Below are 19,211 nucleotides of genomic sequence, written 5' to 3' on the forward strand. Positions count from 1 at the left end.
GGGCACAAACAGGTAATTATGGGGGGGGGGCTGTATGGGGGGGGCTGTATGGGTATATAGGGGTAATATGGGGGGTATATGGGGGGACATGGGTATATGGGGGGGTAATATGGGGGGTGTGTGTGGGGTTAATATGGGGGGTATATGGGGGGGGCTATATGGGCGGTCCCTATGTGTCTCTATGTGTCCCTATGTATCTCTGTGTGTCCCTATGGGTCCCTATGTGTCCCTATGTGTCCCTATGGGTCCCTATGGGGTCTCTATGTGTCTCTATGGGTCCCTATGTGTCTCTATGTGTCCCTATGTGTCCCTATGTATCCCTATGGGTCTCATTGAGCTGCAGTTTCCCCTCCCAGCCGCTGGGGGCGCTGTTCTGTGTATCTCAATGTATCTCAATGTATCTCTATGTCCCCCTATGGTTTAATTGGGCTGCAGTTCCCCTCCCAGCCGCTGGGGGCGCTGTTCTGTGTAATGTATCCCTATGTATTTCTATGTATCTCTATGTATCCCTATGGCATTGAGCTGCAGTTCCCCTCCCAGCCGCTGGGGCGCTGTTCTGTGTATCCCTATGTATCTCTATGTACCCCTATGTACCCCTATGTGTCCCTATGTCCCCCAGGCTGTGGTGGCGCTGTGTCGCTCTGTGGCCGCTCTGGAATCCCATCTCTGTGGTTCCGGCGGCCGTTTCCTGTTGGGCGACTCCGTCACTTTGGCCGACGTCGCCGTCACCTGCGTCCTCAGGGAGCCCTTCTGTCACGTGAGTGTCATGTGACCACCACCCCCGTCATGTGACCACCCCCCCATCATGTGACCACCCCCGTCATGTGACCACCACGACACACATCACGTGACAACCCCCCCATGTGACCCACCCCCCCTTCATCACGTGACTCCCCCCCCCCCCTTAGTCCCTTGGTGACCCTTTGACCTCGTGACCCCTCTGTGACCCCATGACCCTTTGGTGACCCCTTGTGTGACCCCATGGTGACCCTGTGACCCTGTGTGACCCCTATGTGACCCCATGACCCCATGGTGACCCCTCTGTGACCCCATGGTGACCCTATGTTGACCCCTTGTTGCTCTCTGACCCCTGGGTGACCCCTTGGTGACCCCATGACCCCCATGGTGACCCCTGTGTGACCCCATGACCCCTGCTGACCCTGTGACCCCATGACCCCTGTGACCCCATGACCCCATGGTGACCCCTCAGTGACCCCTTGGTGACCCCCTGATGACCCCGTGACCCCATGACCCCCTATGTGACCTCCTGGTGACCTCCTTGTGACCCCACGGTGACCCCTGGGTGACCCTTCGTTGACCCTGTGACCCACGACCCTTTTGTGACCCTGGTGACCCCATGACCCCTGCTGACCCTGTGACCCCATGACCCCTGCTGACCCCGTGACCCCATGACCCCTGCTGACCCCGTGACCCCATGACCCCTGGTGACCCCCGCGTGCCCTCTGACCTTTAGTCTCTGACCCCGGCCCATCGCGGCTCGTTCCCGTGTGTCCGGCTCTGGCTGCGCCGTTGCTGCTCCCTGCCGCCCTTCGCCGCCATCTTGGGGCCGACACCGGCCGCCATCTTGGATCCGCCGCCGGGCGCCGCCATCTTGGATCGGCCGCTGGGCGCCGCCATCTTGGATCCACCACAGGGCGCCGCCATGTTGGACGGCGCCATCTTGGAGCCGCAGTTCCACGGGCCGCCACTGGGGGGCGATAGTGAGAACAAGAAACCCCATAGCGGCCCTATAGAGCCCCATTGCGGCCCCATAGAGCCCCATAGCGGCCCCATAGAGCCCCATTGTGACCCTATGGAGCCCCCCAAGAGCGCGGCCCAGCTGAGGAAGGAGGCCAAGAAAAGGGAGAAGATGGAGAGGTTCCATAACAAGCAGCAGCGCAACATGCAGGTACAGGGATATGGGGGATATGGGGGGATATGGGGTTATAGGGTTATGGGATCAGTTATGGGGTTCTATGGGGGGCTATGGGGTTATATGGGGTTATATGGGGGGATATGGGGGGATATGGGGTTGTATGGGGCTATGGGATCAATTATGGGGTTATATGGGGTGGTTATGGGGTTGTGGGATCAGTTATGGGGTTATATGGGGGGATATGGGGTCTATGGGGGGATATGGGGTTATATGGGGTTAAATGGGGTTATGGGGTTATATGGGGGGATTTGGGGTTATATGGGGGGATATGGGGCAGTTATGGGGTTATGAGATCAGTTATGGGGTTATACGGGGTTCTATGGGGTTCTATGGGGTTATGGGGGGATATGGGGTTATATGGGGGGATATGGGGTTATGGGGTTCTATAGGGTTCTATGGGGTTATGGGGCTATGGGATGAGTTATGGGGTTATATGGGGGGATATGGGGTTCTATGGGGTTATGGGGGTCTATGGGGTCCTATGGGGTTCTATGGGGGGATATGGGGTTATATGGGGTTATGGGGTTATATGGGGTGGTTATGGGGCTATGGGATCAGTTATGGGGGGATATGGGGTCCTATGGGGTCCTATGGGATAATATGGGGTTCTATGGGGGGATATGGGGTTATATGGGGTTGTATGGGGTGGTTATGGGGCTGTGGGATCAGTTATGGGGTTATATGGGGGGGGTATGGGGGTCTATGGGGTTATATGGGGCAGGGATGGGGTTATATGGGGGGATATGGGGTCCTATGGGGGATATGGGGTTCTATGGGGGGATATGGGGTTATGGGGGGATATGGGGTTATGGGGGGATATGGGGTTATATGGGGGATAGGGGGGGATATGAGGTTATGGGGTTATATGGGGTCTATGGGGTTATATGGGGTTCTATGGGGTCCTATGGGGGGATATGGGGGGATATGGGGTGGTTATGGGGCTATGGGATCAGTTATGGGGTTATATGGGGTCTATGGGGGGATATGGGGTGGTTATGGGGTTGTGGGATCAGTTATGGGGTTATATGGGGGGATATGGGGTCTATGGGGGGATATGGGGTTATATGGGGTTAAATGGGGTTATGGGGTTATATGGGGGGATATGGGGTTATATGGGGTCATATGGGGTTATATGGGGTGGTTGTGGGGCTGTGGGATCAGTTATGGGGTTCTATAGGGGGATATGGGGTTCTATGGGGTGGTTATGGGGCTATGGGATCAGTTATGGGGTTATATGGGGGGGTATGGGGTCCTATGGGGTTATATGGGGTTATGTGGGGGGATATGGGGTTATATGGGGCAGTTATGGGGCTATGGGATCAGTTATGGGGTTATATGGGGGGATGTGGGGTCCTATGGGGTTCTATGGGGGGATATGGGGGTCTATGGGATGGTTATGGGGCTATAGGATCAGTTATGGGGTTATATGGGGTCCTATGGGATAATATGGGGTTCTATGGGGGGATATGGGGCTATATGGGGTTCTATGGGGTTATGGGGTCCTATGGGGGGATATGGGGTTATGGGGTCCTATGGGGTTCTATGGGGCCTATGGGGTTCTATGGGGTCTATGGGGTTCTATGGGGTCTGTGGGGTCTATGGGGGGATATGGGGTTATATGGGGTTATGGGGTCCTATGGGGTTATGGGGTGATATGGGGGGATATGGGGGGATATGGGGTGGTTATGGGGCTATGGGATCAGTTATGGGGTTATATGGGGGGATATGGGGGTCTATGGGGTGGTTATGGGGCTATGGGATCAGGTATGGGGTTCTATGGGGTTATGTGGGGTTACGGGGTTCTATGGGGTTCTATGGGGTGGTTATGGGGCTATAGGATCAGTTATGGGGTGATATGGGGGGATACGGGGTTATATGGGGTCATTTATGGGGTCATTTATGGGGTCCCTTATGGGGTGTGTGTCATTAGGGCTCCCTTTGGTGGATCTTGGTGTCTGTTTCCTTTTGCTTGTTGGATTTTTGGGGCCATTTTGGGCCATTTTGGGCCATTTTGGGTCATTTTTTGCAGGTTCAGCCGAAGGCGCCGAGGAAACAACGACGGGACCCCGGGATCCTGAGCTACGACATCGACACCCCCCCGGGGGCTAAAAAGGGTCGGGGGGATATGGGGGCTATGGGGGGATATAGGGTCTATGGGGATACTATGGGGTTATGGGGGGCTATGGGGGTCTATGGGGCTAAGGGGGGCTATGGGGATATGGGGGGGCTATGGGGGTCTATGGGGTTATGGGGGGATACGGGGGCTATGGGGGGCTATGGGGATACTATGGGGTCTATGGGGTTATGGGGGGATATGGGGATACTATGGGGGTCTATGGGGTTATGGGGGTCTATGGGGTTATGGGGGGCTATGGGGATACTATGGGGGCTATGGGGTTATGGGGGGATATGGAGGTCTATGGGGCTATGGGGGTCTATGGGGATACTATGGGGTTATGGGGTTCTGGGGGGATATGGGGTTATGGGGGGCTGTGGGGGTCTATGGGGATATTATAGGGTCTATGGGGATACTATGGGGTTATGGGGGGATATGGGGGTCTATGGGGCTATGGGGGAATATGGGGTTATGGGGGAATATGAGGATACTATAGGGTCTATGGGGTTATGGGGGGATATGGGGTTATGGGGCTAAGGGGGGCTATGGGGCTGTGGGGGGATATGGGGATACTATAGGGTCTATGGGGATACTATAGGGTCTATGGGGTTATGGGGGTCTATGGGGCTATGGGGTTATGGGGGGATATGGGGTCTATGGGGATATGGGGGGCTATGGGGTTATGGGGGGATATGGGGTCTATGGGGATACTATGGGGTCTATGGGGCTATGGGGGGATATGGGGTTATGGGGATACTATAGGGTCTATGGGGATATGGGGGTCTATGGGGCTATGGGGTTATTGGGGGCTATGGGGGGCTATGGGGATATGGGACTATGGGGGGGCTATGGGGATATGGGGGTCTATGGGGCTATGGGGGCTGTGGAGCTATGGGGGTGTCTGTGGGGGGCTATAGGGGGGCTGTGCCCCATAACCCTGTTCTGCCCCATAACTTGTTGTGCCCCATAACCCTGTCCTGCCCCATAGACGTGTCGGTGCCGCTCCCGGCCTCGTACAGCCCCCGTTATGTTGAGGCCGCCTGGTACAGCTGGTGGGAGAAGGAGGGGTTCTTCAAACCCGAGTATGGGGTGAGTGGGGGCAGCCCCATAGCGGACCCATAACTGCCCCATAACTGCCCTATAGCTGCCCCATAGCCGCCCTATAGCCGCCCTATAGCTGCCCTATAGCCGCCCTATAGCTACACTACAGCTGCCCCATAGCTGCCCTATAGCTGCCCCATAGCTGCCCCATAGCTGCCCCATAACTGCCCTATAACTGCCCCATAGCTGCCCTATAGCTGCTCTATAACTGCCCCATAGCCGCCCCATAACTGCCCCATAGCTGCCCCATGGCTGCCCCATAGCTGCCCCATAACTGCCCCATAGCCGCCCCATAACAGCCCCATAGCCACCCCATAACTGCCCCATAGCTGCCCCATGGCTGCCCCATAGTTGTCCCATAACTGCCCCATGGCCCCACATCCCCCCCAGCCCCACATCTCCCCCCAGCCCCACATCCCCCCATAGCCTTACATCAGCCCCTTGCCCCACATCTCCCCCCCCCGCCCCACGTCCCTGCCCCACATCTCCCCCCCCCAGCCCCACACCCCAGCCCCACATCCCCCCCCTGCCCCACACCCCAGCCCCACATTTCCCCCCCTGCCCCACATCCCTGCCCCACATCCCCCCCATAGCCCCACATCCCTGCCCCACATCCCCCCCATAGCCCCACACCCGTGCCCCACATCCCCAGCCCCACATCCCTGCCCCACATCTCCCCCCCTGCCCCACATCCCCAGCCCCACATCCCTGCCCCACATCTCCCCCCCTGCCCCACATCCCCAGCCCCACATCCCTGCCCCACATCTCCCCCCCCTTCCCCACATCCCCAGCCCCACATCCGCCCCATAGCCCCACATCCCCCCCATAGCCCCACATCCCAGCCCCACATCCCCCCCATAGCCCCACACCCGTGCCCCACATCCCCAGCCCCACAGCCCAGCCCCACATTTCCCCCCCTGCCCCACATCCCTGCCCCACATTTCCCCCCCTGCCCCACATCCCCAGCCCCACATCCCTGCCCCACATCTCGCCCCCCTGCCCCACATCCCCCCCATAGCCCCACACCCCAGCCCCACATTTCCCCCCCTGCCCCACATATTTCCCCCCTGCCCCACACCCCAGCCCCACATCCCCCCCCCGCCCCACACCCCAGCCCCACATCCCTGCCTCACATCCCCAGCCCCACATCCCTGCCCCACATCTCCCCCCAGCCCCACATCCCTGCCCCACATCCCTGCCCCACATCTCCCCCCAGCCCCACACCCCAGCCCCACATCTCGCCCCCCTGCCCCACATTTCCCCCCCTGCCCCACATCCCTGCCCCACATCCCCCCCCTGCCCCACACCCCTGCCCCACATCCCAGCCCCACATCCCCCCCCGCCCCACACCCCAGCCCCACATTTCCCCCCCTGCCCCACATCCCCCCCATAGCCCCACATCCCTGCCCCACACCCCAGCCCCACACCCCAGCCCCACATTTCCCGCCCTGCCCCACAGCGCAGCGGGGTCTCGGAGCCGAACCCTCGCGGGGTCTTCATGATGTGCGTCCCCCCCCCCAACGTCACCGGGACGCTGCACCTCGGCCACGCGCTCACCAGCGCCATCCAGGACACACTGACACGATGGTGAGACCCACAGCTGCCCCATAAGTGCCCCATAAGTGCCCCATAGCTGCCCCATAGATACCCCATAGATACGCCATACATACCCTATAGCTGCCCCATAGATACCCTATAGCTGCCCCATAGCTGCCCCATAGCCACCCCATAGGCGCCCTATAGCTACCCTATAGCTGCCCCATGGCTGCCCCATAGATACCCTATAGCTGCCACATAGCTGCCCCATAGATACACCATAGATACACCATAGATACCCCATAGCTGCCCCATAGCTGCCCCATAGCTGCCCCATAGATATCCCATAGCTGCCCCATAGATACCCCATAGCTGCCCCATAGCTGCCCCATAGCTGCCCCATGGCTGCCCCATAGATATCCCATAGCTGCCCCATAGATACCCCACAGCTGACCCATAGCCCCCATAGGCCCCCATAGCCCCCCATAAGCCCCTATAACCCCCCTATATCCCCCCATATCCCCTATATCTCCACCATATCCCCCCATAGGACCCTCATATTCCCCCCATATCCCACTATAACACCCCATATCCCACTATAACACCCCATATCCCCTATATATCCCCCCATATCCCCCCTTATGCCACCCATAGGACCCCCATATCCCCCATTTCTGCCCCCATATCCCCATACCCCCCCATCCCCCTATATCACCCCATACCCCCCATAGGACCCCTGTATCCCTCCATAGGACCCTCATATCCCCCCCATATCCCCCCTATAACACCCCATATCCCCTATATCCCCTATATACCTTATATTTCCCCTATATGTCCCTATGGGCACCGTATGTGCGGGCAGACGACCCTATGGAACCCCCATATCCCCCCATACCCCCCATAGGACCCCCATATCCCCCCATATCCCCCTATATATCTCCCCATACCCCCTATATCCCCTATATGTCCCCCTATATCCCATAGGCACCGTATGTGTGGGCAGACGACGCTGTGGAACCCCCATATCCCCCTATATCCCCTATAACACCCCATATCCCCCTATATCCCCTATATCCCCTATATCCCCTATATGTCCCTATATGTCCCTATATATCCCATAGGCACCGTATGTGCGGGCAGACGACCCTGTGGAACCCCCATATCCCCCCATATCCCCCCATATCCCCCATAGGACCCCTATATCCCCCCATATCCCCTATATCCCACTATATCCCCCTATATATCTCCCTATACCCCCTATATCCCCCATAGGCACCGTATGTGCAGGCAGATGACGCTGTGGAACCCCCATATCCCCCTATATGCCCCTATATCCCCCCATATCCCACTATAACACCCCATATCCCCTATATCTCCCCCTATATATCCCATAGGCACTGTATGTGCGGGCAGACGACCCTGTGGAACCCCCATATCCCCCTATATCCCCCTATATATCCTATGTATTCTATAGGCACCGTATGTGCGGGCAGATGACCCTGTGGAACCCCCATATCCCCCTATATCCCCTATATCCCCTATAACACCCCATATCCCCCCATATCCCCCCATATCCCCTATATATCCTATATGTTTCTATAGGCACCGTATGTGCGGGCAGACGACTCTATGGAACCCCCATATCCCCCTATATCCCCCCATATCTGCCCCTATATCCCCTATATCTCCCCCTATATCCCCTATATCTCCCCCTATATCCCCTATATGTCCCTATATGTCCCTATATCCCCCTATAGGCACCGTATGTGCGGGCAGATGACCCTATGGAACCCCCATATCCCCCTATATCCCCCATAGGACCCCCATATCCCCCCATATCCCCCCATATCCCCTATATCCCCTATAGGCACCGTATGTGCGGGCAGACAACCCTATGGAACCCCCATATCCCCCCATATCCCCCCATAGGACCCCCATATCCCCTATATCCCCTATATCTCCCCCTATATCCCCTATATGTCCCTATATCCCCTATATATCCTATATATCCTATAGGCACCGTATGTGCGGGCAGACGACGCTGTGGAACCCCCATATCCCCCTATATCCCCCTATACCCCCTATATCTCCCCCTATAACACCCCATACCCCCTATATCCCCTATATATCCTATATATTCTATAGGCACCGTATGTGCGGGCAGACGACCCTATGGAACCCGGGCTGTGACCACGCTGGAATCGCGACCCAAGTTGTGGTGGAACGAAGGATCCAGAGGGAAAAAGGCGTCGGGAGGATGGAGATGGGACGGGAAGGGTTCCTAAAGGAGGTCTGGAGGTGGAAGGAGGAGTAAGTCACCATATAGAGACCCTATAGACCCTATAGACCCCATAGAGCTCATAGGGACCATAGGATGGAGATGGGACGGGAAGGGTTCCTAAGGGAGGTGTGGAAATGGAAGGAGGAGTAAGTGAACATATAGGGATCCTATAGACCCTATAGACCCCATAGGGACCCCATAGGGACCATAGGATGGAGATGGGACGGGAAGGGTTCCTAAGGGAGGTGTGGAGGTGGAAGGAGGAGTAAGTGAACATATAGGGACCCTATAGGGATCCTATAGACCTTATAGACCCCATAGGGACCATAGGATGGAAATGGGACGGGAAGGGTTCCTGAGGGAGGTGTGGAGGTGGAAGGAGGAGTAAGTGAACATATAGAATACATACAGACCCTATAAACCCCATAGGGACCATAGAGATCCTATAGGGACCCCATAGAGACCCCATAGGGACCATAGGATGGAGATGGGACGGGAAGGGTTCCTAAGGGAGGTGTGGAGGTGGAAGGAGGAGTAAGTGAACATATAGACCCTATAGATCCTATAGAGATCCTATAGACCCCATAGGGACCCCATAGGGACCATAGGATGGAGATGGGACGGGAAGGGTTCCTAAAGGAGGTGTGGAAATGGAAGGAGGAGTAAGTGACCATATAGAATACATACAGACCCTATAGACCCCATAGGGACCCCATAGGGACCATAGGATGGAGATGGGGAGAGAAGGGTTCCTAAGGGAGGTGTGGAGGTGAAAGGAGGAGTAAGTGACCACATAGAGACCCTATAGACCCCATAGGGACCCTATAAACCCCATAGAGAACATAGGGACCCCATAGACCCCATAGGGACCATAGGATGGAAATGGGGAGAGAAGGGTTCCTAAGGGAGGTCTGGAGGTGGAAGGAGGAGTAAGTGACCCTATAGGGCATATAGAGACCCCATAGGGACCATAGGGATCCTATAGACCCCATAGGGATCCTATAGACCCCATAGTGATCCTATAGACCCCATAGAGATCCTATAGACCCCATAGGGACCCTATAGACCCCATAGAGATCCTATAGACCCCATAGTGATCCTATAGACCCCATAGGGACCCTATAGACCCCATAGTGATCCTATAGACCCCGTAGGGATCCTATAGACCCCATAGGGATCCTATAGACCCTATAGAGATCCTATAGACCCCATAGTGATCCTATAGACCCCATAGTGATCCTATAGACCCCATAGGGATCCTATAGACCCCGTATGGACCCTATAGACCCCATAGTGATCCTATAGACCCCGTATGGACCCTATAGACCCCATAGGGACCCCGTGTGCCCCCCATCTCCCCATAGGAAGGGGGATCGCATCTACCAGCAGCTGCGACGCCTGGGGGCCTCCATGGACTGGGACCGAGCCTGCTTCACCATGGACCCGGTCTGTGGGGCGCTATGGGGCGGCTGTGGGGTGCTATGGGGCAGCTATGGGGTGTCTGTGGGGTGCTATGGGGTGGCTATGGGGTGCTATGGGGTGTTATGGGGTGTTATGGGGCGGCTGTGGGGTGTTATGGGGTGTTATGGGGCTGGGTGGGGTGCTATGGGGTGGCTATGGGGTGTTATGGGGCAGCTATGTGGTGTTATGGGGCGGCTATGGGGTGGCTATGGGGTGTTATGGGTCGGCTATGGGGCTGTGTGGGGTTCTATGAGGCAGCTATGGGGTGCTATGGGGTGTCTATGGGGTGTTATGGGGTGTTATGGGGCGGCTATGGGGCTGGGTGGGATGCTATGGGGCGGCTATGGGGTGTCTATGGGGTGTTATGGGGCGGCTATGGGGTGTTATGGGGTGGTTATGGGGCGGTTATGGGGCTAGGTGGGGTGCTATGGGGTGTCTATGTGTCCCTATGTGTCCCTATATGTCCCTATTGTCCCTATTAACCCTGTTGTCCCTATTGTCCCTATAGTCCCTATTAACCCTATAGTCCCTATGTATCTCTGTATGTCCCTATTGTCCCTATATGTCCCTATTAACCCTATAGTCCCTATATGTCCCTATTAACCCTATAGTCCCTATTAACCCTATATGTCCCTATATGTCCCTGTATGTCCGTATTAACCCTATAGTCCCTATAGTCCCTATATGTCCCTATTAACCCTATAGTCCCTATAGTCCCTATATGTCTGTATTAACCCTATAGTCCCTATTAACCCTATAGTCCCTATATGTCCCTATAGTCCCTATTAACCCTATATGTCCCTATATGTCCCTATATGTCCCTATATGTCCCTATTAACCCTATATGTCCCTATATGTCCGTATTAACCCTATAGTCCCTATGTGTCCCTATAGTCCCTATGTATCTCTATATGTCCCTATTAACCCTATATGTCCCTATATGTCCCTATGTATCTCTATATGTCCCTATAGTCCCTATGTGTCCCTATATGTCCGTATTAACCCTATAGTCCCTATGTGTCCCTATAGTCCCTATGTATCTCTATATGTCCCTATTAACCCTATATGTCCCTATATGTCCCTATGTATCTCTATATGTCCCTATAGTCCCTATATGTCCCTATATGTCCGTATTAACCCTATAGTCCCTATGTGTCCCTATAGTCCCTATGTATATCTATATGTCCCTATTAACCCTATATGTCCCTATATGTCCCTATTAACCCTATTAACCCTATAGTCCCTATATGTCCCTATTAACCCTATAGTCCCTATATGTCCCTATATGTCCCTATAATCCCTATGTGTCCCTATAGTCCCTATATGTCCGTATTAACCCTATAGTCCCTATTAACCCTATAGTCCCTATAGTCCCTATATGTCCCTATAGTCCCTATATGTCCCTATATGTCCTTATTAACCCTATAGTCCCTATGGTCCCTATTAACCCTATGTGTCTGTATTAACCCTATGGGTCCCTATGGGTCTCTATGTATATCTATATGTCCCTATTAACCCTATTAACCCTATTAACCCCATGTCCCCATTCCCCCCCATAGAAAATGTCCCGCGCGGTGACGGAGGCGTTTGTGCGTCTACATGAGATGGGGCTGATCTATCGCAGCACCCGATTGGTCAATTGGTCCTGTGCATTGGGGTCTGCTATATCTGATATTGAGGTATGGGATATATGGGGTTATATAGGGGATATATGGGATATATGGGGCTGATCTATCGCAGCACCCGATTGGTCAATTGGTCCTGTGCATTGGGATCGGCTATATCAGATATAGAGGTAATGTATGGGATATATGGGGTTATATGGGGTTATATAGGGGATATATGGGATATATGGGGTTATATGGGGTGATATATGGGATATATGGGGCTGATCTATCGCAGCACCCGATTGGTCAATTGGTCCTGTGCATTGGGGTCAGCTATATCCGATATAGAGGTATGGGATATATAGGGTTATATAGGGGATTTATGGGGTTATAGGGGATATATGGGGTTATGGGGTGATATGGGGGGAGATATGGGGTCCCTATGGGTCCCTGTGGGTCCCTATGGGGTCCCTATGTGTCTCTATGGGTCCCTATGTGTCCCTATGGGTCCCTATGTGTCCCTATGGGTCCCTATGGGTCCCTATGTGTCTCTATGGGTCCCTATGGGTCCCTATGTGTCCCTATGGGTCCCTATGTGTCCCTATGTGTCCCTATGGGTCCCTATGGGTCTCTATGGGTCCCTATGTGTCCCTATGGGTCCCTATGTGTCCCTATGGGTCCCTATGGGTCCCTATGTGTCTCTATGGGTCCCTATGGGTCCCTATGTGTCTCTATGGGTCCCTATGTGTCCCTATGGGTCCCTATGTGTCCCTATGTGTCCCTATGGGTCCCTATGGGTCCCTATGGGTCTCTATGGGTCCCTATGTGTCCCTATGGGTCCCTATGGGTCCCTATGGGTCCCTATGGGTCTCTATGGGTCCCTACGTGTCCCTATGTGTCCCTATGTGTCCCTATGTGTCCCTATGGGTCGCTATGTGTCCCTATGTGTCCCTATGTGTCCCTATGTGTCCCTATGGGGTCTCTGTGGGTCCCTATGGGTCTCTGTGGGTCCCTATGTGTCCCTATGGGTCCCTATGGGTCGCTATGGGGTCTCTATGGGTCGCTATGGGGTCTCTATGGGTCGCTATGGGGTCTCTATGTGTCCCTATGTATCTCTATGTGTCCCTATGGGTCCCTATGGGTCCCTAATGGGTCTCTATGTGTCCCTATGGGTCCCTATGTGTCCCTATGGGGTCCCTATGGGTCCCTATGGGTCGCTATGGGGTCCCTATGTGTCTCTATGGGTCTCTATGTGTCCCTGTGTGTCCCTATGGGTCTCTATGGGTCGCTATGTGTCCCTATGTGTCCCTATGGGTCCCTATGGGTCGCTATGGGTCTCTATGGGTCCCTATGGGTCCCTATGTGTCCCTATGTGTCTCTATGGGTCCCTATGTGTCCCTATGGTTCCCTATGTGTCCCTATGTGTCGCTATGGGTCGCTATGGGGTCTCTATGGGGTCACTATGGGTCCCTATGTGTCTCTATGGGGTCTCCATGTGTCCCTATGGGTCGCTATGGGGTCTCTACGTGTCCCTATGTGTCCCTATGTGTCCCTATGGGTCGCTATGGGTTGCTATGGGGTCTCTATGGGTCGCTATGGGTCTCTATGGGTCGCTATGTGTCCCTATGTGTCCCTATGTGTCCCTATGGGGTCTCTATGGTTCCCTATGGGGTCTCTATGGGTCGCTATGGGTCTCTATGTGTCCCTATGGTTCCCTATGGTTCCCTATGGTTCCCTATGGGTCCCTATGTGTCCCTATGTGTCCCTATGGGTCCCTATGGGGTCTCTATGGGTCCCTATGTGTCTCTATGTGTCTCTATGTGTCCCTATGTGTCCCTATGGGTCGCTATGGGGTCCCTATGTGTCTCTATGGGTCCCAGTGGGTCCCTATGTGTCCCTATGGGTCTCTATGGGGTCCCTATGTGTCCCTATGGGTCTCTATGGGGTCCCTATGTGTCCCTATGGTTCCCTATGGGTCTCTATGTGTCTCTATGTGTCTCTATGTGTCTCTATGGGTCCGGCAGGTGGAGAAGCGGGAGCTGCGGGGTCGGACGTTGCTGCGAGTTCCCGGTTACGAGGATCCCGTGGAGTTTGGGGTCCTGGTGGCGTTCGCGTACCCACTGGAGGGGGACGGTAACAAGGGGGGCTGGGGGGTCTATGGGGTCAGATGGGGGGCTGTGGGGGGCTGTGGGGGGCATGGGGGGTCAGATGGGGGTCTATGGGGTCAGATGGGGGGCTGTGGGGCTGGAAGGGGGTCTGTGGGGTGGGCTGTGGGGTCACATGGGGGGCTATGGGGTCAGATGGGGGACTATGGGGTCAGATGGGGGGCTGTGGAGTGGGGCTGTGGGGTTGGAAGGGGGGTCTATGGGGTCAGATGGGGGGTCTATGGGGGTCTATGGGGTTGGAAGGGGGTCTGTGGGGTGGGCTGTGGGTCTATGGGGTTGGAAGGGGGTCTCTGGGGTGGGCTGTGGGGTCAGATGGGGGGCTATGGGGTTGGAAGGGGGTCTATGGGGTAGGGTGTGGGGTTGGAAGGGGGTCTGTGGGGTTGGAAGGGGGGTCTATGAGGTCAGATGGGGGTCTGTGGGGGTCTATGGGGTTGGAAGGGGGTCTATGGGGTGGGCTGTGGGGTCAGATGGGGGGCTATGGGGTCAGAAGTGGGGCTGTGGGGCAGGGTGGGGCTTTGGGGTCGGAAGAGGGGTCTGTGGGGTGGGAAGGGGGGTCTGTAGGGTCTGTGGGGTGGGAAGGGGGGTCTATGGGGTCTATGGGGTGGGAAGGGGGCTCTATGGGGTCTGTGGGCTCTATGGGGTCTGTGGGGTTGGAAGGGGGCTCTATGGGGTCAGAAGGGGGGTCTGTGGGGTCGGAAGGGGGGTCTATGGGGACTGTGGGGTGGGAAGGGGGGTCTATGTCGTCTTTGGGGTGGGAAGGGGGGTCTATGGGGTCTGTGGGGTCTATGGGGTGGGAAGGGGGCTCTATGGGGTCTATGGGCTCTATGGGGTCAATGGGCTCTATGGGCTCTATGGGTTCTATAGGGTGGGAAAGGGGCTCTATGGGCTCTATGGGCTCTATGGGGTCTGTGGGGTGGGAAGGGGGCTCTATGGGCTCTATGGGCTCTATGGGCTCTATGGGGTGGGAAGGGGGCTCTATGGGCTCTATGGGCTCTATGGGCTCTATGGGGTGGGAAGGGGGCTCTATGGGGCAGGACTTGACTCTGTGCCCCCCCCCAGGTGGGGCTGTGGGTCCGGGGGAGCTGGTTGTGGCCACGACGAGACCCGAGACCATGTTGGGGGACGCAGCCGTCGCCGTCCACCCCGAAGACCCTCGGTACCAGGTGGGGCAGACCCAGAGATCGACCCATAGATTGACCCATAGATCGACCCATAGATTGATACATAGACCCATAGATCGACCCATAGACCCATAGATCGACCCATAGATCGACACATAGATCCCGGGGGGACCCATAGATTGACCCATAGATCGACACATAGACCCATAGATCGACCCATAGACCCATAGATCGACACATAGACCCATAGATTGACCCATAGATTGACCCATAGACCCATAGATTGACACATAGACCCATAGATTGACCCATAGAGGGACCCATAGACCCATAGATCGACCCATAGATCGACACATAGATCCCGGGGGGACCCATAGATTGACCCATAGATTGACCCATAGAGCCTGTGGGGACCCATAGAAAGACCCATAGATCCCACGGGGACCCATGGAGGGACCCACAGATCACATAGGGACCCATAGAGACCCACAGATCCCATAGAGACCCACAGATCCTATAGGGACCCATAGGGACCCATAGATCCCATAGGGACCCATAGATCCCATAGAGACCCACGGATCCCATAGAGACCCACAGATCCCATAGGGACCCATAGGGACCCACAGCTCCCATAGGGACCCATTGAGCCCCATAGATCCCATAGTGACCCCCATCGGTGGGCGGGACTTTGTGGCTCAGCCAATGGCTGACGTGTTTTCCCCTCCCGCAGCACCTGATTGGCCGCCGCGTGGTGCACCCGTTCACGGGGCAGAAGCTGCCAATCATCGGCGACCCCTTCGTCGACCCCCAGTTCGGGACCGGTAGGGGGCGGGGCTTAATAAAGGGGGCGGGGCTTAAATGGGGGCGGGGCCTGGGAATGGGCGGGGCTTAAATGGAGGCGGGGCTTGAAGGGGCAGGGCCTGGAAGGGGGTGTGGCTAAAAGGGGTGGGCTCACAAAGGGGGCGGGGCCTCAAAGGGGGTGGAGCCTAAAAGGGGGGCGGGGCTTGAATGGAGACAGTGTCTTAAAGGGGCGGGGTCTTAAGGGGGCGGGACTTAAAAGGGCTGGGCCTGGAAAGGGGGCGTGGCTAAAAGGAGGTAAACCTAGAAAGGGGGCGGGGCTTAAATTGAAGGTGTCTGGAAAGGGGGCGGGGCTTATAGGGGCACAGAGGGGGCGGGGCTTAATGGGGTGGGGTCTTAAAGGGGGTGGAGGCTAAAAGGGGGCGGGGCTTAAAGGGTGGGGTCACAAAGGGGGCGGGGTCTGGAAAGGGGGCGGGGCTTAAGGGGGTGGGGCCTTAAAGGGGCAGGGCCTCCATAAAGGGGTGGGGTCTCAAAGAGGGCAGGGCTTTAATAAAGGGGTGGGGCCTTAATAGGAGGCAGGGCCTTAATAAGGGGGTGGGGTCTTAATGGGGCTGGGGTCTCAAAGGGGTTTGGGGTCTTAAAGGGGGCTGGGGTCCCAATAAGGGGGGTGGGGTCTCAATGGGGCTGGGATCTTAATGGGGCTGGGGTCTCAAAGGGGTTTGGGGTCTCAAAGGGGGCTGGGGTCTTAAAGGGGGCAGGGCCTTAATAAGGGGGTGGGGTCCTAATAGGGGGGTGGGGTCTCAAAGGGGTTTGGGGTCTCAATAGGGGTGGGGTCCCAATAAGGGGGGTGGGGTCTTAAAGGGGGGTGGTGCCTTAATAAGGGGCTGGGGTCTCAAAGGGGGGTGAGGTCCCAATAAGGGGCTGGGGTCTCAAAGGGGTTTGGGGTCTTAATGGGGCTGGGGTCTCAAAGGGGTTGGGCCTTAATAAGGGGGTGGGGTCTCAAAGGGGGCTGGGGTCTCAATAGGGGTGGGGTCTCAATAAGGGGGGTGTCTCAATGGGGCTGGGGTCTCAAAGGGGTTTGGGGTCTTAAAGGGGTTTGGGGTCTCAATGGGGCTGGTGTCCCAATGGGGCTGGGTTCTTAAAGGGCCAGTCCCGTGTTGTCGTTGTCCCTGACCCTTTATTTCCCCCCTGGATCCAGGCGCAGTGAAGGTGACCCCAGCCCACGACCCCACAGATTTCGATGTGGGGCAGCGGCACCAGCTGCCCATGGTCACCATCATCACGGCCAATGGGAACATGGACAACGTGCCACCGCCATTCAGGGTGGGGATGGGGGATATGGGGGGATAGGGGGTTATATGGGGGAATATGGGGGAGATATGGTGTTATATATGGGGATATGGGGGTGTATGGGGGGTTATGGGGGGATATGGGTTTATATAGGGGGGATATGGGGTAGATATAGGGGTTATATGGGGGGATATGGGGTTATATGGGGGGATATGGGGGAATATGGGGGATATATGGGGGGGTATAGGGGGGATATGGGTGATATGGGGTCCTAAGGGGGTTATATGGGGGGATATGGGGTGATATGGGGGGTTATGGGGAGATATGGGGGGATATGGGGTGATATAGGGGGATATGGGGGGTAATGGGGGGGATATGGGGAGATATGGGGGGGATGTGGGGCAATGTGGGTCACTATGGGGCTCTGTGGGTCGCTGTGGGTCACACTATGGGTCACTATGGGTCGCTATGGGTCACTCTATGGGTCGCTGTGGGTCGCTATGGGTCTCTATGGGTCGCTATGGGTCGCTATGGGTCTCTATGGGTCACACTATGGGTCTCTATGGGTCTCTATGGGTCGCCATGGGTCTCTATGGGTCACTCTATGGGTCGCTGTGGGTCACACTATGGGTCTCTATGGGTCGCTATGGGTCGCTGTGGGTCTCTATGGGTCACACTCTGGGTCTCTATGGGTCCCTATGGGTCCCTATGGGTCTCTATGGGTCTCTATGGGTCTCTATGGGTCGCTATGGGTCTCTATGGGTCTCTATGGGTCTCTGTGGGTCTCTATGGGTTGCTATGGGTCACTCTATGGGTCGCTATGGGTCCCTATGGGTCTCTATGGGTCCCTATGGGTCTCTATGGGTCACTCTGTGGGTCTCTATGGGGTCCCTATGGGTCTCTATGGGTCCCTATGGGTCCCTATGGGTCCCTATGGGTCTCTATGGGTCCCTATGTGTCTCTATGGGTCTCTATGGGTCTCTATGGGCTCTATGGGTCCCTATGGGTCTCTATGGGTCTCACCGTCTCCCTGCAGGGCATGCGTCGGTTCGATGCCCGCACTGCGGTGGTGGCGGCGCTGCAGCGGTTGGGGCTGTTCCGGGGGGAGAGCGAGAACCCCATGGCTGTGCCTATATGCAGGTATAGGGGGCAGGTATATGGGGAGATGTGGGGCTGTGCCTATATGCAGGTATATGGGGCAGGTATAGGGGGAGATGTGGGGCAGGGGGGGGATGTGGGGCTGGAGATGTGGGGCTGGGGGAGATGTGGGGCTGGGGGGCTGTTCCTATGGGGTCTCTATAGGGTCCCTATGGATTATAGGATGTGGCTGTGCCCATAGTGCTGTGCGTGTGTGTGTCCCTATGGGCTGTGTGTGTGTCTATAGGATCCCTATAGGTTCTATGTGATCCCTATAGATCCTATAGATCCTACACGTTGTTCTATATGTTCCAGCCGTACCCATGACGTGGTGGAGCCGCTGCTGTGCCCATAGTGCTGTGTGTGTGTGTGTCCCTATGGGCTGTATGGGTGTCTATATGATCCCTATAGGATCTATAGGATCTATATGTTGTTCTATATGATCCCTATGTGTTCTATACCCTATAGCCGCACCCATGACGTGGTGGAGCTGCTGCTGTGCCCATAGAGCTGTGTGTGTGTGTGTGTGTGTGTGTCCCTATGGGCTGTGTGTGTCCCTATAGGTTCTATATGTTCCCTATAGGATCTATACATTGCTCTATACATTACAGCCGTACCCATGACATGGTGGAGCCGCTGCTGTGCCCATAGAGCTGTGTGTG

The 19,211-nt window shown here is 56.0% G+C and overlaps 1 protein-coding gene across 9 annotated transcripts in view; it reads left to right on the forward strand.

Annotated features, from left to right (window-relative positions):
* The first annotated feature begins 583 nt into the window (after positions 1-583).
* LOC107307126 (valine--tRNA ligase-like) overlaps positions 584-19,211 on the forward strand; it is a 37,016-nt gene continuing 18,388 nt past the window's right edge. For 4 of the 9 annotated variants that reach the window (XM_085531634.1, XM_085531632.1, XM_085531630.1 and 1 more), the window contains exons 1-13: positions 584-757; positions 1,475-1,909; positions 3,966-4,050; positions 5,041-5,141; positions 6,613-6,740; positions 8,835-8,999; positions 10,335-10,416; positions 11,991-12,110; positions 14,063-14,171; positions 15,263-15,366; positions 16,055-16,145; positions 17,321-17,445; positions 18,449-18,552. In XM_085531634.1, coding sequence (XP_085387760.1) covers positions 599-757; positions 1,475-1,909; positions 3,966-4,050; positions 5,041-5,141; positions 6,613-6,740; positions 8,835-8,999; positions 10,335-10,416; positions 11,991-12,110; positions 14,063-14,171; positions 15,263-15,366; positions 16,055-16,145; positions 17,321-17,445; positions 18,449-18,552 — 1,808 coding nt within the window. In that variant the 5' untranslated portion in view covers positions 584-598. Of the gene's footprint in view, positions 758-1,474; positions 1,910-3,965; positions 4,051-5,040; positions 5,142-6,612; positions 6,741-8,834; positions 9,000-9,031; positions 9,117-9,303; positions 9,355-9,484; positions 9,505-9,612; positions 9,633-9,817; positions 9,900-10,334; positions 10,417-11,990; positions 12,111-14,062; positions 14,172-15,262; positions 15,367-16,054; positions 16,146-17,320; positions 17,446-18,448; positions 18,553-19,211 lie in introns of those variants that run through there. The other 5 variants (XM_085531633.1, XM_085531631.1, XM_085531637.1 and 2 more) reach the window with 5 other exon arrangements.

Source organism: Coturnix japonica, unplaced genomic scaffold, assembly GCF_054131305.1.
Source record: "Coturnix japonica strain WE unplaced genomic scaffold, WE-NBRP24 Scf043, whole genome shotgun sequence".
Taxonomy (NCBI): domain Eukaryota; kingdom Metazoa; phylum Chordata; class Aves; order Galliformes; family Phasianidae; genus Coturnix; species Coturnix japonica.